Source organism: Chelmon rostratus, chromosome 3, assembly GCF_017976325.1.
Source record: "Chelmon rostratus isolate fCheRos1 chromosome 3, fCheRos1.pri, whole genome shotgun sequence".
Taxonomy (NCBI): Eukaryota; Metazoa; Chordata; class Actinopteri; order Chaetodontiformes; family Chaetodontidae; genus Chelmon; species Chelmon rostratus.
Window position 1 is genome coordinate 6,691,521 of NC_055660.1, and position 19,889 is coordinate 6,711,409.

The window sequence follows — 19,889 nt, forward strand, 5'->3', positions numbered from 1 at the left end:
ATGCTCAATCATTTGGTGTGTCACACAGGCTCAAGTAAACACTCAGAGTACAAACACTAAAAGGTACTCTTAAATCTGAGAATACTGTATATCTGAAGAATTTCATTGCAAACTGAGATATCCACAGTGTGACAAATGCAATCCCCAGTCAGCTGTGGCAGTAAATTTACATCACACTCCCTGATGGCGAAATACTTTCTGAGTTCTTGCCTATTAAGTCTCAATTTGCTGACTGCCATTTTCAGAAGGGAATATGAGAGTTTGGAGACCTTTGACCTTTATTCTTCATCTTATTTTCCATTAATTTTCTATCCCTGTTTTATGTTCCTTCTGTCTTTTTTGATGTGAAGCACTTGGTGCGTGTGATTTCTTAGTTGTAAAGCACTTTGAGGTGCAATTCTTCTATGAAAGGTGCAATACAAATAAAGTTTCTTATTGTTTTAATCAATGACACAATGAAAAAACAAAAACAAAAATTTGTGTTAAATCCATATTATTTTCAACCCTGGTGTGTGTCGTCACTGGATGATTCTCTTTTTGGACCCTACCGTATGTAATGATGCATTCGTGTGCTGGTTGGTAAGTTGTAACTGCAAAAATCTGTAGGTATTGAAGAATGAACATTATGATGTTCTGAAATAAAAGTACATTTGAGACTGCAGGGCCTGTTCAGGGCAGTTTGGCAGCCAATGAGCCAGTTCCTGCACAGCTGATCCTTTGATAAAAATGTGCAGATTTGTTCTATAATACTTGGATAATATTATTTTTACCTCTGCCAGAAACCTTTGCTTGATCGCGTTTTGTTCGGCTTCTATTAAGAAGAATATATTTAAAAAAGCGTAAAGTTTGGCCATAGGCTAAGGAACAAGTGAGTAATTTTTGGTGTGGAACTACTGACGACCTCTTAACATTGTACATCAAGGCAAAATTTGCCTTCTTCATTTTCTCTATAGCTACTGCGCTGACTTGAATGAAAAAAAAAATCTGGCACATTCATCTCATACGTGTTTATCACAGTGTTTTTGATGCAAATCTAAATGCAAATTCTGTGGATTTTACAGCAACAGATCTTTTCTATTTCTTTATTATAATGTATAAACACATCTGCAGCTGTAATATCTGTAGTGGCCGTATGTCCATTTCTATCTGTGTTCTCCTGTTCGGTTTTCTTTCAGAAATGTTACCCAAAGGTCGCAGAAAAACTTGTGGGACTGCTGCCCTACTTGAGAATGTGAGTAAGCAAGTGAGGCTATATGGAGCCGTGCCAGCATTAAAGAAAGCAGCTTCACAGCTATTTGATTCTGTATGCAAATTTTCTTTGCTGCAGACAGCGCCCAAACAACCAGAGCAGCTTTAGCGGTCCTTGAATGTGGCTTCACAGGCTTTTAAGCCTGAATGATCCAAATCCTGAGAGACAGACAGCAGTGAGGAGATGTTAAACAGGAGCAGGGGTTTTAAAAAATAGTTTTTACACCTATGAATAACTAGACGGTATGACCTTTTGGTCCTCTAGCCACACTTATCATACTATACAAGCTTGTCCAATATAACGTGTGCCACCACATACAACTTAACACTAAGAGTACATACAGATTTCAAATATACTTTTTATGTGTTCAAGGTACATGCGTTCACGTGTAAACATAGACTCAGCCGATTAGAGGCTTTGGATTCATGGGAGTCAGATAGTATAAGATACGTACAAACACACACAAGCATACACACATACACCCACACGTACACGCACACACACACACACCTGAGATGCCTTGATATTGGGCCAGATTGTTCAACAATACTATAGCTTCAGTTTCCTTTCAAGTGTGAGATGTATATGGTAGTAGTGTGCTATCAGTTGCGGCAGTAAGTCAGTCTTCTGGCAGTGCTGAATCAGAACCCATCTGAGGTTCAACCATGTAACTTTGACAAACTCTATCAAATGGGTCCCATTCATTAGGTTGAAGATGATTAAGGTAATCAGCTGACACTAGAAGTACATTAAAAGAAAATATAGATGAAGTCAACATGTACTGTACGTCATTGCTAAATATATACTGTAGAAATCGCACTGATGACGTCTTTACTTACTAAACCTAATCAACATTAGTAAACGTAACGTTCAGTAATTATGCTTGATCATCTACCGTGTAGAGCCTGATAAATGTGGAAGCACACAGGTGAAGTCTGCAAGACTAAAACCATGAATATCTGTATGTTCAACATAAAGGATCACTCTACACAGTCATGCTTGAGTAGGACATCACAGTAAATCACCGACTGAAACGACCGCTGTTGAACCATATAGTGGCCGTAGCACAGCTAATAACAGCAACAGTAACAATACTATCTAGCGCTCTGAATTGGAATAGTAAATTACTGATGTTGCAACCTCCTAACTATAATCAAACCAGAACAACACCTTCTGTTTATGATGATAATAATACTTTAAATAATGTCCTAAAACGAATTATGATAGTCGAGTGAGCTAATAGTAAACATTGTCCTCCTCTTGACAATAAGACAATGCCTTCAATTCAGCTTCTGAACACTGAATCTGGTCGTGCACCACATAGAGAGGGAGAAATCTCCAAGAATAGTATTTTAACCCCTGATCATTGGAATGAAACCAAAATTCCTGAAAAATAACTTGAAATTGAACTAAACTGGGCTAGCTGTGTCCCATTTAACAGGCTGCCTCCTCTGAAATCCACGGTTATCACATCAGGTTGAAAGGGTGTTTCAGTGCAAGTCTCCTCCAAACGCAGCCTTCGTTCTGGACACGTTTGGCAAAAACAAGTATCCACTACAGTAGCCTACAATCCATTGCATGCCGGGCAATTGCTTCACGGTGTGTTCAAAGGTCCTCATCAACTCATAAAGTCAGGAAGTATCATATAATTACATGATTGATTTATCACTAAAAAGCCAGTGCAGGATGTAAATAATGGAAGCCAGGCAAAAGGTCCACTGTTCATGTTAAAGACAAAATTTAAAGATCCAGTTAGTAGGACTTGGGGGAACCAATTGGCAGAAATGGAATATAATATTCATAGTTACGTCTTCATTAGTGTAAAATCACCTGAAAATAAGAATCATGTTTTCATAATCTTAGAATGAGCTCTGTCTATCTATACAGCATGTGGGTCCACTTCCACAGAGGCCGCAATGTTTCTACAGTAGCCCAGAGCAGACAAACCAAACACTGGCTCTAAAAAGCCTTTCATGCAGGGGAGGGTGAGACCAGGGGTATTCCTCAGCTGCAATCTGTAGCCTCACCACTAGATGACACTAAATCCTACACACTGCTCCTTTAAGTACTATGGGGACCTTTATCATGGTGCCCTGAGGATGAATCCTTATAACTTCGGCAATTCCCTGACTTTTCCTCTTCGGCCAGCAAAGGTTTTACATATTCAGTGAAATCTACTCGATGGATTTGCAAAAACATTTGTACAGACATTCAAGGTTCCCAGATGATATATCTTTTTGACTTTAATTAACCCACAAGCCACTATTGTTTCCATGAGCTTCACATTTGTGGTTTTAACTTAAATCTTTCCACAGCTACTTGATAGATTTTCATTAAGTTAGATCTGTATAGACATTAATTTCCCACTCAGGATGAACTATAACTTTGATGATCCCCTGCAAAACTAATGACAATCCCATCAGCTTCAGCCATACTTTGTGTTAAGTGCTAATCAAGAAACGTTTTTTTCTAAAGATCAGCATGTTAGCATTCTCAATGTGAGCATGTTAGCATGATGACATTAGCATTTAGCTCAAAGCACCGTGCCTTGGTACAGCCTCACAGAGCAGCTAGCATGGCTTGTTACGACTTTGTCAGCCGATCGAGCACCACTTCCTGGTGATGAACATGGATTTGTTTCACTTTACGAGTTGAGGATCACCTGAATGCACCGTATCGTTTTTGTGACCGTAAGGCTACACCGTCTTATTTGAGCAGGTCATTCAGCCTACTTGCTTTCCAAAGGAGGCAGCACCTGAATTGGGACACAGCTCACATCATCCCCTTGAAGTTGCTCAAACACAGGAGCTACTTCTTGTGAGGTCAGCGCTGATGTCATCTGGAGGTCTGGACCTGATTGGGTGGCTGGGCATAGAGGTACTTCCAGATGGCGTAGTAGTGTATGGCTGCTCCCATAGCTACAAACAGGTGCCAAATGGCGTGAGCGAATGGGACAATGCCATCACTTTTGAAAAAGACCATCCCCAGACAGTAGCAGGCTCCACCCAGCAACAGCTCACACAACCCTGACTGCTCCGGCTGCGAAGAAGCAGAAGTATGTTTAAGTTTTGAAGACATTAAAGAAAAAACTCGAAGACTATAAGTGAGAGTATGTGAGTGTGCTCACCATTGAGAGGATGACCAGGGCAGGAAACACTCCCATCACCGTATAGCAGATCAACTCCATGATCTTATACCTGGTTCAGAGAGGAATATTTCAGTGTGGAAGATTATTCTTAATTTTGGGACAAAATAATGTCAACTCAACAGTCCACTTACGAGCTTTTTCTGAGTTTCCTTCCAGGGAATTTCCGATAGACAGCTATTATCCTCCTCTTCACTGATACAATGTTATGCTCTGTGTAGGAGGGTTCTCACCACTCATCTTTCATGGTTTAAATGGTGGCTAATGTTCAGTGTTTGTGGACTGACTTTTTAAATGTGAGTTCAGTACAGATACTGACCTAAGTGAGCGAACTGGGTGTTGGCCAAATGCCACAGATCCCTGCTAAATTAACCTCTGAGGCTAAAAGATGAAGCCAATGTGTCAAAAACTGCAGTGCCTCCAATGGCCTTTTGAGGCTGGGTCCAAAAGCGAGCCAATCTCTATAGACGCCCATATAAAAATGCAGCAGAAATATGGTCTCTATAGCTAATTTACCCGTTCGTGATAACTGTATGGGGGTGATTTTTTATATAGCTCACTTGTACAAATTATATTAAAGCTTAAAGTTATGCATAATTACGGGCATGGGCGCTTTCAGTGACAGGTTTCACCAACCAGGCTTCATTCAGCCCGCCTCAGCTCTGTCACTGAGCTTCACTGTGGCTCTTCAGAAACCTCTGGATGGTGTCATGGAGAATATGCTCATTGTTTTATACAGTCTGTTGTGTAAAGCTACCACTAATACTTCACCTCTTCCTGCATGTCTTTCAAAATAAATGCATTTTAATGTGAAGGCAGTGGCCTATAAATAGGCCTTTACTGTGAAACCAACTAACATTACCAAAAATACAGATTTAGACATTTTCTGCACTTTTTGTCCAGAGGTAGTTTTTATATTTTGCATGAATTAAACTCATTTTATTATACACATCTAAACCATTTCCACAAAGACTTAAATTTTCAGAGGACAAAGGGATATTTGGGCGAGACAAACTCAGACTGGTGCATCCCTGCACTTAGGTCATGTGATGACACCTGACCCAGCCACCATTTGCAAATGAAGATCATGGGATACAGCTGTCAACTCAGAAAAAGCTAGTAAACAGACTTTTGAGTTGAGATTTTCGTGTGATAGCAGTGGAACATTGAGTTGGATTAAATGCGTAAATGCATGAATTGACCTCTCATGGAAGAAGAAGACGTAGGTGGTTCCAAAAGAGGCCATGACCCACACCAACCAGCGCATGTGACACGCCCAGGGACCCAGCTCCCGAAGGTTCAGCCTGGTAAAGCATGAACACAAACAAATAAACTGTATATACACATCTCCTCACATATATATACACAGACACACACACAGACAAGCACACATAGCAGGTTAGTTTGTTTACCACGGGGCGTAGGAGGCAGCAATGAAGAAATAGATCACCATCCTGTCACACATGTGGAAACAGTGCTCCACAGACCTGAAGAGAGAGACCAAACAGCCTCATGACAACTGAGTGACACTGTTTATACATGTAGCATCAGTGTGTTTCAGATCACAAAACCAAATCTGGAGTATGGGAATATGTATTTGTTCCTATGTGAATCTATTAGAGGATGGACAAAAATGCCAAAGAACTTCTGCTCAATTTCTGCAGTAAAAAGGGACAATGTAGTCTTCTTATGTCTTTTAACCATATTCATCATTTACAATGATAAAAACAGTCCAAATACTGTGTTGAAATGTGTGTGTGTGTGTGTGTGTGTGTGTGTGTGTGTGTGTGTGTGTGTGTGTGTGTGTGTGTGTACCGTAGGTGGCTCTTCTTCCAGGCCACAGTGTGGAACAGGGTGGAGATGATGAAGAGCGAGGTGAGCCCCGCCCCGTACACCCAGGCCGACAGTCGCTCCCATTGGTCCTCCGACTGGAAGTGCAACACTGAGCTGCCCAGCAGGCTGGGGAGTATCCATAACTGAATGAATTCATAAAGTAAATGACACATGAGATACAAGCAGACCAACACGCAGAATAAACTGAAATCATAATGCATGATGTAGGTGTAGTTTAAAAAAAAAAATCTGGAGGTGTCTCTCATTTATCTGTTATGTAACACTGCTGGATGTTTTTTCTGCTTTCACTGAGTGTGTCATTTCATCTCTGTGTTGTTCATGTTAATGATCACTTTCTGTGGTCGGTGTGTGTGTGTGTGTGCATTTACCGCATGCGTGGCACAGTTGGCAGCATGCTCATATTCTGTGGGCTGGTATCTCTTGTTGGGAGGAACACGGTTGTTCATAAACCTGGAAGCATCACAAATGAACAGATTTAACCTTACATACTTCAAATAATCGTTAATATCTGAGCTTGAATCAGCAGTGAGACCCCAGCAGAGGTGAAAATAATAAGAAAAAAGAAAAAAAGAAAAAATGTACAACAATATTACTGATTTCTGGCCTTAAATGCTGTTTTTTTCTTTTTGTTTAATGTTCTAAAATCCTCTTGAATATTTGTATTCATTTGTATGTCATAAAATTTCACCCCATCCTGTCCCTTTGCTTAGCAACGCTCAATCCTGCTTCAACTTGTTGCCATGACTGCTGTTGCTTGGCAACAGTGGGTAACCACAGGCCGACTGAACCAGAGGTTTGTCCTGATGAATTCGCTCATAAACAATTCACATGTGCAGAGATACCTGCATATTCACACACACACACACACACACACACACACACTCACACGTGTAACTCAAACCCATTCATTTGAAGACAAACATTTTTCACGGAAACCCAAACAGCTCAGGAGGTAGCGCTCCATCAGTGATGTCACTGTTGTCATGGAAACCACCGAGCAGGGATTGTCTTTTTTTTTCCACACCAGAAAACTCCTCTTCCCTTTCATCTTTCTTTCCTCATCTCTTCCATCTCCCTCTGCCGTTCCCCGAGCATGTCTCCTCTCTGCTTCCCGATGATTAAATTAACATGCAAGAAGGAAAATGGACCAAGACGTCCATGCAGACGCACAAAACACACACACACACACACACTTAGAAACCATAACCCCTCCCTGCTCTATGCTGCGTCTTGCAGAGCCAGATTTCATAAGAGACCTAGATTTAGCGATGTCTCTGTCTCTCTCACACACTCACCCACGCACACACATTGTTCTAAGATTGGTGGGACTCAAAATGAGAAACCCAAAGCCATCAAAGGGAACACCACTCGAATAAAAAATTCATATATCTGACTTTTTGTGTACAGGACAATCACTTCATTTTTTCAAACCTTTCTACATTTCAGCCAAAAGTAGAATGATGAAACAAAGAACAGTATCATCCGTACGTATAAACTGTATGTCCATTAGGCTGTGCATTTATGTGCCATCTCCTCCGGGAAAAACATAAAACTGCCTACAGTCCAAGTGGAGTGATATTACCCTTAAAACTGTCCATCTTATGTCAGTGTGAAACAGTAGAACTTGATGTTTTCCTCCTACATGTCACCTGAAACCTTTTTAAATCATACATATGGCACTCCTGATCCTTCTGTTGGCACTGAGCTACAAGAGATTAAACTGAAGTAGCGGCGATAGAAGGCTCAAAATGCACCTCACAGAAAAACATCCTTACCAACATGGCTCATCCGTTGGTTTCTCTTTCTTCGACATTACGCTCCCGTTCCTGAAGCAGCTGTTTTTAGAGTGACACTCATTTGGAGTTATTAATACTAACTGTCACAGCCCTGAAACACACCGTCCTGTCCCAAATAAAAAGGCTTCCTTACCCTGTATCCAACACTGGCCTCACACTGTCTGACTGACTCTGAGTGTGTGTGTGTGTGTGTGTGTCAGTGCCAGGCCCAGCAGGCTTGGCTGGGTCATTAATGACTTTATCAAGCTGGCTGATAATCACCAGGCCAGAGGCCAAGCAGAGAGACACACTAACTAGACGGAGAGGAGCAGAGCTGCGGAAACATCATGATAACTCCTCTCATACGACAGCAGGGTGGACAGAAGGAACGCTCCCTGCTTCAGCTGTCTTATTGAACCATGAAGACCACAACCTCAGTCCAGTTAATGGCGGACATTAAATTAATACGCAGCATATGTTATGGTCAAGCAAGTCCTGCTCTCTGTGCAAGCATACACACGAGTGACAGAAAATTATTTTGCAACAGTTTTGATAATAAATTAATCGTTTAAGTTACTCATCAAGCAAAAATGGCAAAACAACCTCTGGTTCCAGCTTTTTAAATGCCATGGTCTGCTGCTTTTCTCTTTGTTGCATCACTATAAATTAAATATATTTGTGTCTAAACAGCTGGTGGTCAGACAAAAAAAGCAATTTGAAGATGTCACTTTGTGCTCTGGGACACTATGACAGGCTTTTTTAAAATTATCTGATGTTTTAAAAACTCAACAATGAACTGATTATAATTGATAGTGACAACATCCATCAGTCGTAGGCGCGTTTTCTAGTGGACTTTATTGCATATTTTAGTATAAAATGATAGGAGGTATGTAAAAATGATATTATCATTATTAATTCATTGGTGAGTTGACAAAACATCCACAAAAAATAAAGATATTTGGTGCGCCAAACACCATGTTTAGCGCAACCAACATCCAAAAATATTAAATTTTAAATCAAATAAAACACAGTTAAGCAACAACAAACAACTATAAGGATTAACAAAACAAGAATTCTCACAGTCACTTCTCACCCATGGAAGCTACTTGTAACATAACTCGTATCATATCCAATAAAATTTCAACATGATCATTTGCCTTCAGCTTCAGTCTGATAACACAGCGAACACGCATGAAACACTTTTCCACATCTGATTTTGTGTACATAAGCTAAGAGCATTTAGCTCATGGTGAGCAGCAGAAGACGTCTGCGTTTAAAAGGCCTCATCAGTGTGTTCTGCTCTCAAGTTAAAAACAATTTTGATCGTCAATTCGGACGTTTTTCAAGTGAAAATACCAAAAATGTGCAGCAGATATGAGGATTTGCTGCCTTTCTCTGTTTTACATCACTGTAATTTGTATATCTTTGAGCTCTGGGCTGTTTTATTCATTCAAAGAGAACTTGTGATGGACAGAACTAGTTCCTGACATTTTACAGATCAGACAATCATGAAAGCAATCAGCAAAGGAGCTGGTGATGCAAATCATTGCCCGCTGCAGCCCGGGTCTGCCCTGTCTGACCCCTTCCTACTGTGAAACCCAACCTGTGCCAGCCTGGACCCCGACCCAAGGGGCTTTCATGTCCGAGACAGGGTATGTGTTTGGCCTGCTGTGTGTTTTAAGAAGTGTAGTGCAGAAAGAGAGCAAGATGATGATGATGATGATGAGGAGGAGGAGGAGGAGGAGGAGGAGGAAAGTGGCAGGTAGGTGTTTGTGTGTGTTAATAATAATGCTTGTCAAACAAATAAACCCCGGTCTACAAGATTATTATATCATCTGTTATAAGACATGTAGAAATGTTGGCTTTCTTAATGGCTCGTCCTTCCATCATCCTGAGCATCCTCCTCATCATCACCAGCATCATCATTAAAATCACTGTCAAGCAGCGATATGACAAACATTTCTAATTCATCAGCAGCTTCTGATGCTGATAAAATGTCAAGAAATGGCTTCACCTACCTTACAAGATTCATTTACAGTGGGAATCAGCAACAGTTGACAGCAGACAGACAGTATGGCTAAAGCCTGAATCCCCTCGGAGTGTTGAGCGAGTAGCCGCCGCGATGTGATCACTTCTGCTCAGCTTGTAACGGCCAGCCTCTAATGTAACGGAGCGAACATCGCCGTTTCACCGGGGGCGCGTCGTCGCCTTGTCCTCATCTCAAGCAGCACCGGGCGACGGATGCATCCCGACCCAGCTGCCTCCAGGGGCTCCAGTCCGGAAGTGTGGGCGTCGCGGATGGTCTCTGAGGAGAGAGCCGCTTTCTCCTGCTCGGCGGTGGTGCTGATGTTGGTGGTCTCCCCGTCTCTCTCTCACTCTGTCTCTCTCTCTCTCGCTGTCTCTCTCTCTGCTGGCGCTCCTGCCGCCGGTTCACCTCATCACGACTCGACAAGGAGGGTTGTTTTTCATCACTGAAGGCTGCCACATCATTTTCTGAGGGACTGATTCATGGCTGTGGTAATCTGTGGCGATTTGCGCCTGCTCCTGGTTCTGCCTCTAGGTGGAGCTGCAGGCGTGGAGTTGGCGGCTTGTTGATAATATAATATGATGATGATGATGGTTATATGCTTCATTATTGTGTTCAGCAAAGAAGAAACACTATTTTAAAGCACTGGTTAATTCACAAGCCGTGGTTGGTACCCTGATGATGTCATGGTGATGTCATCAGGGTTATCTCACTTGGGTGAGAAAACCACAAATTACCAAAACTTTTTAATAGAAAGTTGTTACGAACTGCAGGTTTTAGGCTTTACTGAACAGTGGTGGAGGAAGTATTCCGATCATTTTCTGAAGTAAAAGTACAAATACAACACTGTGAAAATACTCTGTTACAAGCTAAAGTCCTGCATTGAAAAAGGTTACTCAAGTATGTAAGTATAATCAAGCAATAGTACTAAAAGTAATTAAAGTAAAAGTACTCAAGTAAGAAAAGCAATAAAGCAATATTTTACTGTTATAGTTGATTGAGTAGCTAATTTTCATTATTTTACATAAGGATGCAAGAAATGATTATTTATATTACGGATAAATCTGCTGTTCATATTCTTGATTGATCGGCCTGTAAAAAATCAAAAGTGACATCTTCGCGATGCTTCTTTTGTCCAACCAATCGTTCAAACCAGAAAATGATTAAAGAGAAGGTTAAATTATTACATATTATTATTATAGCTGGAACAATTAAATGTTTCTGAAAGGACAATGACTATCGATTATGAAAATAATACCTTTTCTATCAGTCATCTTATTGATTAATCGACTAATCATTCCAGCTGTGCTTGTATAAACTGTTGGAAAGTTCCTTTTAAAGAGCATTATATTTTATCAGTCAAATACACACAGTCAAACAAAAAGTACATTTACCTCTGAAACATGTGAATCCAACATTCTATCTATTATTAGAGGAGTGTGTCTGCAGTGAAGAGTGTGCTGCATCTTACAGGTCTGACAGCAGCAACCAAACTGCTCGCTGTTCCCTGGAAGAGCCCTAACATGTTATCTCAAAGATTTCATGGTTGGATATTATTCATTCAAAGGACAGCAATATTTGGTCTGAGTCGTGGAAAAAGTGAATATTATACTTTGTTAATCGTTTAAAGTAGGAGTCAAAAGTTTAGACAAAACTTCTCATTGAAGTAAATGGGAAAGTGTCTCCAGACTTTTGACTGGTACTTTTATGAAATGTATGGATATTCAACTGCAGTTGTGTGTATTTGTATCCTTTTGGCAGCATAGTGAAGCCCTCGCTATGTAGCCTGGGGGGAACAGAGGGGTCTCATCTTCTCTCTCTATGCATATTCTCTGTGTTTCTTGTGTTACTTGGTAAAAAATATTTAAAAAAAACAGGAAAAATTGAATTGCTGACATCATGAGCTTGCATTACACCAGTACAATCCCACCCACCTCACACATTTTAACAAGCCACCAAAGAAGCCTGTGAAAATTTCTTATTTCATTCATTAACTGTTCTATTACATTTCATGTAAATGAACCTTCCCACAGGACGGACTAAATGCTGTTCCAAAGCCGCCTCCACACTACCAGGATATACTTCTAGTCCTAAATCCCTTTCTTACTGTTTTTTAAATGTTGCCTAAAAGCAGTCAAATTGAAAGTTGGTGAAAAGATATCAAAACCAACCATCAAAACCCTCCATGTGTCACTTTTGTGTGAACACTCTGTCTCATGTTGACAACGTAAACTCCCATGTTCTCAGCTTTTGACCGTATCACATGTTGCTCATCAGCACAGCTGGCTCTGCTGAAACTGCAAATGCTCAAACTTGAAGTGATTCTGAGCGTCTCTGCAACAAGCAGGCGAGTGGAGCTCGAGTCTGTTTGATTTCTCTGGTGCTGTTTCTAACATCGAGAACGATCTGTCAGCTTCCTCATGTTGTTAAAACCTCCAAAAACATGAACAAACACACACACAAATACACACCTGTATTGATCCAAATGTTAAGCACTGTAACAGCAATCATTTATTAAATGCATATTATGACCAGCATAAGCTTTTAACAAATACTGTAGCCTTTCATCATGGTTAATATAAAATTCCTGCTTTAAGCATTCAGCTCAGACTGAGCTCTCTGTGATTATACTAATCTAACTCATTAAGTACCATTTGCAGACCTGTGGTCAGTCCCTCTGTATACAGTGTTGAGTTTAACAAGCTCAGCAAAGAGCTTCAGAGGGATTACAAACACTGTTTAACCCGAGTCTGATCGTTTAACTTGTATATAAAAAATACCTGATTAAAATAGGGCCAAGAAGCTTTGTGTAATAAGGCAGCAGGTTTCTTCATACCCCCAGAAGCTAATATACTTTGTGCAGGTCATGTAAACTTGAACTCAGACTATCTTCAGGTTCTTCATTGCAGACTCCAGAGTCTGAAAAAAAAGTGAGAAATATTTAAAAAAAAAATCATATCATGAAAAATATCACATTTGTGTGTGTCTGTGTGTTACCTTGACATCCCAGATGCCCATTCCTCCATCCATGCCGGTGGTGCAGAACTTGGTGCACTGGTTTCTTCCTCCTTCCAGCACTGAGATTTCGCTGAAACATTGTTTGAGAAAAGTCAAACTCTGTGCACAAGCATGTGATGTTCAACACAGACGATGAAGACGCCTCTAAATAAGAAATTATGCTGTGTATGCATGTGAAAATCAGCCGCTGCTGCTGAGTTTGAGTAGTTCAATATTTCCACATTAGGTCAGATCTCACCTACTCTTGACTCAGAAATGAACACTAGCTTTCAAAACAGCTTGATTGACAGTCCGGATTCAAAACATGGATCTTGTTTTTCTCCTGTTACCTGATGCTGTTCTTGTGCAGGGTGTTCAGGTCCTTCTCGGTGCTCTGGGTCTCTGAGGCCCGGCGGTCCAGGTTCTGGAAGCGTTCCCTGGCACTGATGCCCTTCTGGGCCGCCTGCTTAGGAACGTCCAGCTTGCCACCAAATGTCAAGCTGCCTTTGGCACTGTCGTACACAAACAGCACTGGGTAACAGTCATGGCCCTGCAGGAACAGAAACACATGAGGGTGAGGTCAGGAAGGCACCGTATATGGATATAATATCAGCATACGAGACTAGATATAACTTGTGATTTTGGTTGTGGTTATCTCAAGATTTAGCTAAAAAAAAAAACATGTGTAGAATCTTTCAAATTATTTTGATGGCGTTCAATTGTCTCCATCTGTCACAATAGCTTTTTTAATCCTACCAAAGCCAAAAAGTTAAGGCCATACACTCAGTGGCTTTAAAGCAAGAAAAAACACATTCAAGTTAATTTGCAAGCAATAAAACACACTCTCTGTAAAATACTGTCAGAGGTTTATTGCTACTGATGCTTTTTCTTTTATGATCACTACAGGGTAATGTTAGGTAGCCTTATTTGGCTAACTTTAGATTCATAGTGCTGCTGTGTAACTGACATTACTGAAATGGTTTGTGACTTCATGACTTTTGTTACTGTTACACTAAATAATAGCATGTAACAAATGCTATAATGTGCCATAAAAATTATGTCTTTTTTTATTTTAAAGTTTTTTTTCTGCGATTTTGCATGTGTTTGATAGCATACAGTAAATAGCTGATGGGAAATAAGCGTTGGGAAATAAAGGGAAATTCAGTTCGACGTTATCTTGTAATTACTACTTCTGGCCACAGAGGGCACTGTTGAGCAAACAATGAAGTCTCGCTCTAAATTACTGAATTGACTTTCCACAGAGTGAAATAAAAATGAATGCCTCTACCTGCTTTGCTTTCTTATTCACATAACTAATAATTACTAATTAATATTGAATAAGAACAGTGAACATACTATCACATTATAGATATGAGGACTGAAGTATTGGGATAGCTGATCCAGCCACTGAATACTCACAGCTGCTACTAAGCTGTTCTCAGTAATGAAGGTGACACACAGCAGAGGGAGTGTCTCAGAGCTCAGACTGTTCACCCTGTGGAGGCATAACAAAGGTCAGAGTGCACACAAACACACACACAACACACACACACACACACGTATGCTGCCCCGCCGTCTCTTACGTGCCAGTCTTGCCTCCCTCTGCCACGGAGACAGTGGAGTCATGGGAGGTCCAGGCCAGGCGGTTGCCGGAGTGCGAGAAGCACACGCTGTGCACCCACCCACCGCCCCCGCCCATGGCCTGACCTGCTCCAGATCCTCCAGACTCAAACAACATCTCCCCGAACGGCATCTTGCTGCCCCAGGGAGTGGGGCCGGGCTTCTCCTCCACCTCCTTAATGTAGGCTGAGAACACTCTGTGGGTGAGAGGGGTCAGGATGTGAATAAGACATGAAGAAGAGAGGAGGGGGAGGAGGAGAGGACAAAAACAATGGCTGATTTATACTGGGAAGTCCAGGGAAATTTTAATTATAATTAATTCTTTGCTGTTTTTAACTTGTTTGTTCGTCTTCATGAAAATCAGCTAAATGCATATGAAGTGACGACAGCTTTTGTGGGATGATTAAGGTTATGGTTGGACTTTAGATTTAGGTTATTATAGTACTTAAGCCTCATTTATATTTATGACATTGGCTTGTAGAGTTGCAACTGCCAGTTAGGTCAATTTTGTTTATTTATTCAGCCGAAATGCAGAACTTTTTCTCTGAGGGCTTGTACATTGTACAGCAGCACAGGATCCATCCTTAGAGTCTCTATTCTAATAATGAATAATTCCAGAAGAATTAAGCAGAGTCTGGTCACAGGAGTAATTGTAAGTCTTAAATGTAATCATTAAATGTCTGTTTTGCTCTTTTGATTCACTGTTACCTGCATTTGAAGTCACAGGATCCAGCAGCCAGCAGGACATTGTTGGGATGCCAGTCCAGGCTGAGGATGGTGGAGCGGATCGGCTTCTTGATGTGCTTACACACCCACCTACGGGGACCATATGTATGGTTCATAACAGTCAAAGGCAGCCTTTGGTGTCAGTTAGAGGCTGGGAGCTATCGTCTAAAACCTCACCAGTCGTTTTCCTGCTCAAAGTAGCAGATGGAGATGAGGCGTGAGCCGCTGCCTACAGCGAACTTGTTCTCTCGTGGCGACCACTTCACACAGCGAGCAGCACGGTTGATCCTGAGGATGACCAGGGTGGGCTTCCATGTGCCTTCTTTTAGGGTCCACACATAGGCATTACGGTCTGCTCCGCAAGTAACTATACGGTTACTCTCTGGAGCCCAGTCAATACCTGCGAGAGAGAAGCTCTTATTGATACTAAACCTCTGTGCTCAATATATTCATATTCACAATATATTTTGGGAAATAGTTGGGAAATACATGCGTGTCCAAAGTGATTTACAAGAAGTTCATTCAAACTCAAAGTGAACAAGAGCTAATTGTCATCAGAAACGGGAGCTGCAATCCTCCAAAATAAACAGCTAAACTTGTTAAAGAGCGATTCATTGCAAGTGTTTTTGTTTTTTTGAGTGAGATGTGAGATGTCAATGTGTGTGGATGTAAAAGGTCCACTTTGATGTCTGTATGCTAAATATGATTAGCCTATATTAGCACAAACACTGGAAACAGGGGAAATCAGCCTGGAGTCTTGCTGTGACACCAGGAAGTGACTGCGCCCCACCAGAAAGAGTTCAGCACTTGACCAACAGAGAAGCACAATGTGTGCTTTGGATTTACGGATTAAACAAACAAGACGTGCATGTTCATTTGTGAGTTTTAGATACGCTGGTAGGTGGTAATTGTTACTGTTGGACAGTATTTGTGCTTAGCTAAGCTAACCGGCTGCTGGCTCCAGCTTCATACAGACAGAACATGATATAGATCTTCTCATCTACCTCAACCACAAGGCAAATAAGTGTACCTCTCACGGTGTCTGTGAGTGTGTGACTCACCTGTCACCTGCCCATTGTGCTCCTTCAGCTCATGGATCTTGCTCCACTTGGTACCATCTTTCTTGTAGATGTGGACCTCGTGGTTGTTGGGACACAACGCGATCTCTGAAGCACAAAATCACATTTAAATACACTGTGCATCAGCAGAGAAAGCAGTGAAAATCAGTGGAATATATAGATTGGAAGCCCATCAGTGTGAGGACAAAGTACAGCATGACTGATGAAGCGAAGTGGAACACAGAGCGGCTGACTGGGTGCATGAGAACAGAGGAAACTAGAGAAATACAGTATGTATCTGCCTGCAGGCAGCACACAGACACATGGTATCTTTAAATAGACAATGTGCGAGAACTGCAACCTTCCTTCCCATAATGTAGCAAACTCTGTAAGTGTTTTAGTCAGCAGATGAGTCAGAAGTAGTGTTTGTCTGAGAGCAGCAGCACGGGTGCCTTAGTGTGCAATTTTGTTTTTTTTGTGTGAGCGTTCAGCCTGCACGCTGAGCCAGCTAAAGGGTTGAGTGAAACTACAACTGCATGACTCTATGACTTGACCACAGCCGCCTATTACATCCGCTTTGCCCAGAAACCAAAGCGCTGATCAAAACAGCCAAATATGGCATTAGTTTCCTGAAGCTAACGGAGCACAAGAGCCTCTCAGAAAGGCCCCCAGACGCCACCCTCGCCGCTACAGGAAACAGGAAATACCTTCTCCCACCTGGGAGCCAATCGCAGACCTCGGACTATTACATATTTGTTCTTGGGCGCAGACTCTAGTTGAAGCAAGATGTTCCATGATGTCTGTGTTTAAAATGGTGTGCACATTAGAGATGAGGGGATTCAACACAAGGCCCGAGTGACCAATCAGAGAAGGCGAGCAGACTCACGGGTATGATCTTTATTCCAGGCATGGCAGCTAATTGGTTCCAGCAGAAAGCTATAGTACGCCATGGCCAATCAGATGTTAGAAACAGACCAGGAAGTGGTGGTGGGCTGGAAGATAACAGTTAAGTCTAGAAAACAGAAGTTACAAGATTCATGTTAGATGGAAGAGAAAGGGAAAAAAAACACAACAAAGATACAAACTGTAAATTAAAGTTACAAAACTTTTTATCAAGACACAGTCAGAGTTGGTCCAGACTATTAGAGGTGAAGCAAAACAAACCATCAGCTGGTTTTAACCTTCTGTGCTAGGAGAAACACACTGAGCTTATCTCACTCAGGCTGTGTTAATGAAATCCAGACTTTGGGAGGCACGAGAGGAACAATGCAGGTTGGAGGTAACACACATCCCGCAAAACAAACTTAACAGCTAGAGCACACACCCAGGAAATAAAGACAAACATCTCCATCACAGGCAGTTATTTCACAAGCACTAATTTTACATAATAACATCCACTTTCTGAGCTCTGAGTGAGTGTGTGTGGGTGTGAGTGCCTGTTGCACACATTTAGCTTTTTCCTGAAAATGCATAACCTCAACAAAGTGTGTGTGTGCGTGCGTTACTGACATGTCAAAGCAAACTCAGTCAACTGTTAAATATTTTCTAGGCTACTTACCCTGAGGGCTGGACAGAGATGAATGGGTGAATAGTTGCAGAGATGGAGAGAGAGAAAGAAGAGAGAACAGAGAGACAGAGCAGGGTGGCAGATCAAATAAAGATGAGGGCGTTCAGCTCGCGGACTCTGGCCAGTCAACGCGAACGCTAACGACAGAGTGAGCTCAGGAAGAGCGAAGCCGAGCTGAAGAGAGGGAGGAGAGGTCAGAGGGGGAAGTGGAGGAGGGTACAGACAGGGGGAGACATACAGGAAGTTTATGCAGGCTTATGCTCAAGGCAGAAAAGATCATTGGTGTAACATTTCAAAAATGTGAGGGAATGGGAGCGAGCTCTTCACTTTTAACAGGAACAGAAGGGAAACGAGTTTGAGGTTTTTGCTCCAGTGAAACTAGGAAGAGAGGGAGGAGCATGAGACTGAGGAGGCAACCCCCCCCCCCCCCCCCCCAAAAAAAAAAAAAAAACAAAAACGTAAAAGCATGAGAGACAGAAAAAAGGGGGAGGGACGTATTTTTGCATAAAGAAAGAGGAACAAGGAAAAGGGAAGAAAAGCAAACTGCAGGTGGGGGGAGGACAGGGTGGCGTCAGGGGAGAAAAAGTTGACTATACAATATAGTTGCTCCAGTTTTTTCTACATGCATTTTAGTTTCAGTGCTTTCCCCGAGAGATCCCCACTTTTGCACATGAAATTTAAAATCAGCAATGGATGTTGCCTTCGGTGAGATACCTTCCTGTCTGTGCTGGTGTAGGTCTTTCTTCACTTCACTCATATTTTACATTTGGGGTTAAGAGGAAGATTTTAGACCTGACAAATAACATTGAATTTGTGAAGAGCAGGAGTTTGTACAATGCCTACAATGGGCATGAGAGGCCTAAAATTAACAGTGCTCAGTTCCATTTTGCGGATTCCACTTTTCTCTTGGGCGTCCATAGAGTGTGACTACGGCAAATAATGATCACAAATATGGAAATTCTGGGAAAGTATCCCTTAACATTAAGTAAATCCACCCTCATTACTGTATGTATTATTAACATAATTTATCTATTTATTTTTCCTGTTCTTATGCATGCTAGCAGAATGGTTTTAGGTCCAAACTGAAATATAGTTAGATGTTCTAGATTTTTGCACACATTCATGTTCCTCAGAGGACGAGGTTAAAATTTTTATTTCTCCAATTCTTTGTTTACCTACAAAAGTAATTGCATTAGCATAACTGTTCTTTGTGTTTAGGGCTATAATTATCCAATGATAGCATGTCAACGCATCAAACTAAAATGGTCACTGGGAGACTGTGAGCATATTAGCATGCTGATGTTAGCATTTAGCACAAAAAGCCTCTCTATGAGTACAGCGTCATATCGCTACAAGCATGGCTGACAACCATCAGCCTCACCTGTACTGCTCACTGCTTGTTCGCAAATGTTAGCTTGCTAACATGATGTTAAACATTATACCTGCTAAACATCACCATGTTAGTATTGTCATTGTGGGCACCCAGACGGTAGCATTTAGCTCAAAGCACTGCTGTATGCAAGTACAGCTACACAGAGCTACTAGCAAGGCTGTAGACAATTAGTCTTGTTCAAAATGAAGAAATACTGTAAAAAAGAAAAAAAAAAAAGACCTGAAGAAGTCCTGAAGATTTAGGGTTTCTTCTCCAGTTACCTCCTTATGTAATTTAAGCCATTCTGGAATAAGTCTGTAAAGAATCAGCGGTTACTTCATACGGCTTTCGTGCACAGCATCTACAGTCACTCTCATCTTAAGTTTCAGGAAACAAACCTTTCTAGCAGAGAAAATGTGTGAATGTAGGGATTAACCAATCTACAGCAGACAAACTGCAACTACAACCTGCCTGACAATTTGTTTTTAAATACACAAGCA

At 41.5% G+C, this 19,889-nt stretch overlaps 2 protein-coding genes across 2 annotated transcripts; both read right to left on the minus strand.

Moving 5' to 3' along the window:
- Positions 1 to 4,084: 4,084 nt before the first annotated feature.
- Positions 4,085 to 10,055, minus strand: LOC121604777 (monocyte to macrophage differentiation factor 2-like). Its single transcript, XM_041934379.1, has 7 exons — positions 10,042 to 10,055; positions 6,617 to 6,698; positions 6,210 to 6,370; positions 5,807 to 5,881; positions 5,597 to 5,698; positions 4,377 to 4,446; positions 4,085 to 4,288 (listed from the first exon to the last, which is right to left on the minus strand). Exons 1-7 carry the CDS (start codon positions 10,053 to 10,055, stop codon positions 4,085 to 4,087), a joined length of 708 nt encoding a protein of 235 aa, XP_041790313.1.
- A 2,487-nt stretch (positions 10,056 to 12,542) lies between these two features.
- Positions 12,543 to 18,180, minus strand: arpc1b (actin related protein 2/3 complex, subunit 1B). The gene is made up of 10 exons (XM_041934359.1): positions 18,009 to 18,180; positions 17,337 to 17,462; positions 16,454 to 16,558; positions 15,570 to 15,792; positions 15,375 to 15,482; positions 14,630 to 14,863; positions 14,466 to 14,541; positions 13,397 to 13,596; positions 13,047 to 13,137; positions 12,543 to 12,968 (listed from the first exon to the last, which is right to left on the minus strand). The coding sequence occupies exons 2-10, from the start codon at positions 17,398 to 17,400 to the stop codon at positions 12,930 to 12,932; spliced, it is 1,140 nt and encodes a 379-aa protein (XP_041790293.1). The 5' UTR covers positions 17,401 to 17,462; positions 18,009 to 18,180; the 3' UTR covers positions 12,543 to 12,929.
- Positions 18,181 to 19,889: the final 1,709 nt, after the last annotated feature.

What these genes read in the sequence shown, in the direction of transcription:
- LOC121604777 (XM_041934379.1), bottom strand. An exon ending in GCTGCCTCCTACGCCCCGTG is followed by an intron (nt 5,699 to 5,806) that starts GTAAACAAACTA and finishes ATGCTTTACCAG; the next exon opens with GCTGAACCTTCGGGAGCTGG. An exon ending in CCCTGGTCATCCTCTCAATG is followed by an intron (nt 4,289 to 4,376) that starts GTGAGCACACTC and finishes GCTTCTTCGCAG; the next exon opens with CCGGAGCAGTCAGGGTTGTG.
- arpc1b (XM_041934359.1), bottom strand. Translation starts at nt 17,400, where the DNA reads ATGGCGTACTATAGCTTTCTGCTGGAACCAATTAGCTGCCATGCCTGG. An exon ending in AGAACAGCTTAGTAGCAGCT is followed by an intron (nt 13,597 to 14,465) that starts GTGAGTATTCAG and finishes CTGTTCCTGCAG; the next exon opens with GGCCATGACTGTTACCCAGT. An exon ending in CTGCACAAGAACAGCATCAG is followed by an intron (nt 13,138 to 13,396) that starts GTAACAGGAGAA and finishes ACAATGTTTCAG; the next exon opens with CGAAATCTCAGTGCTGGAAG.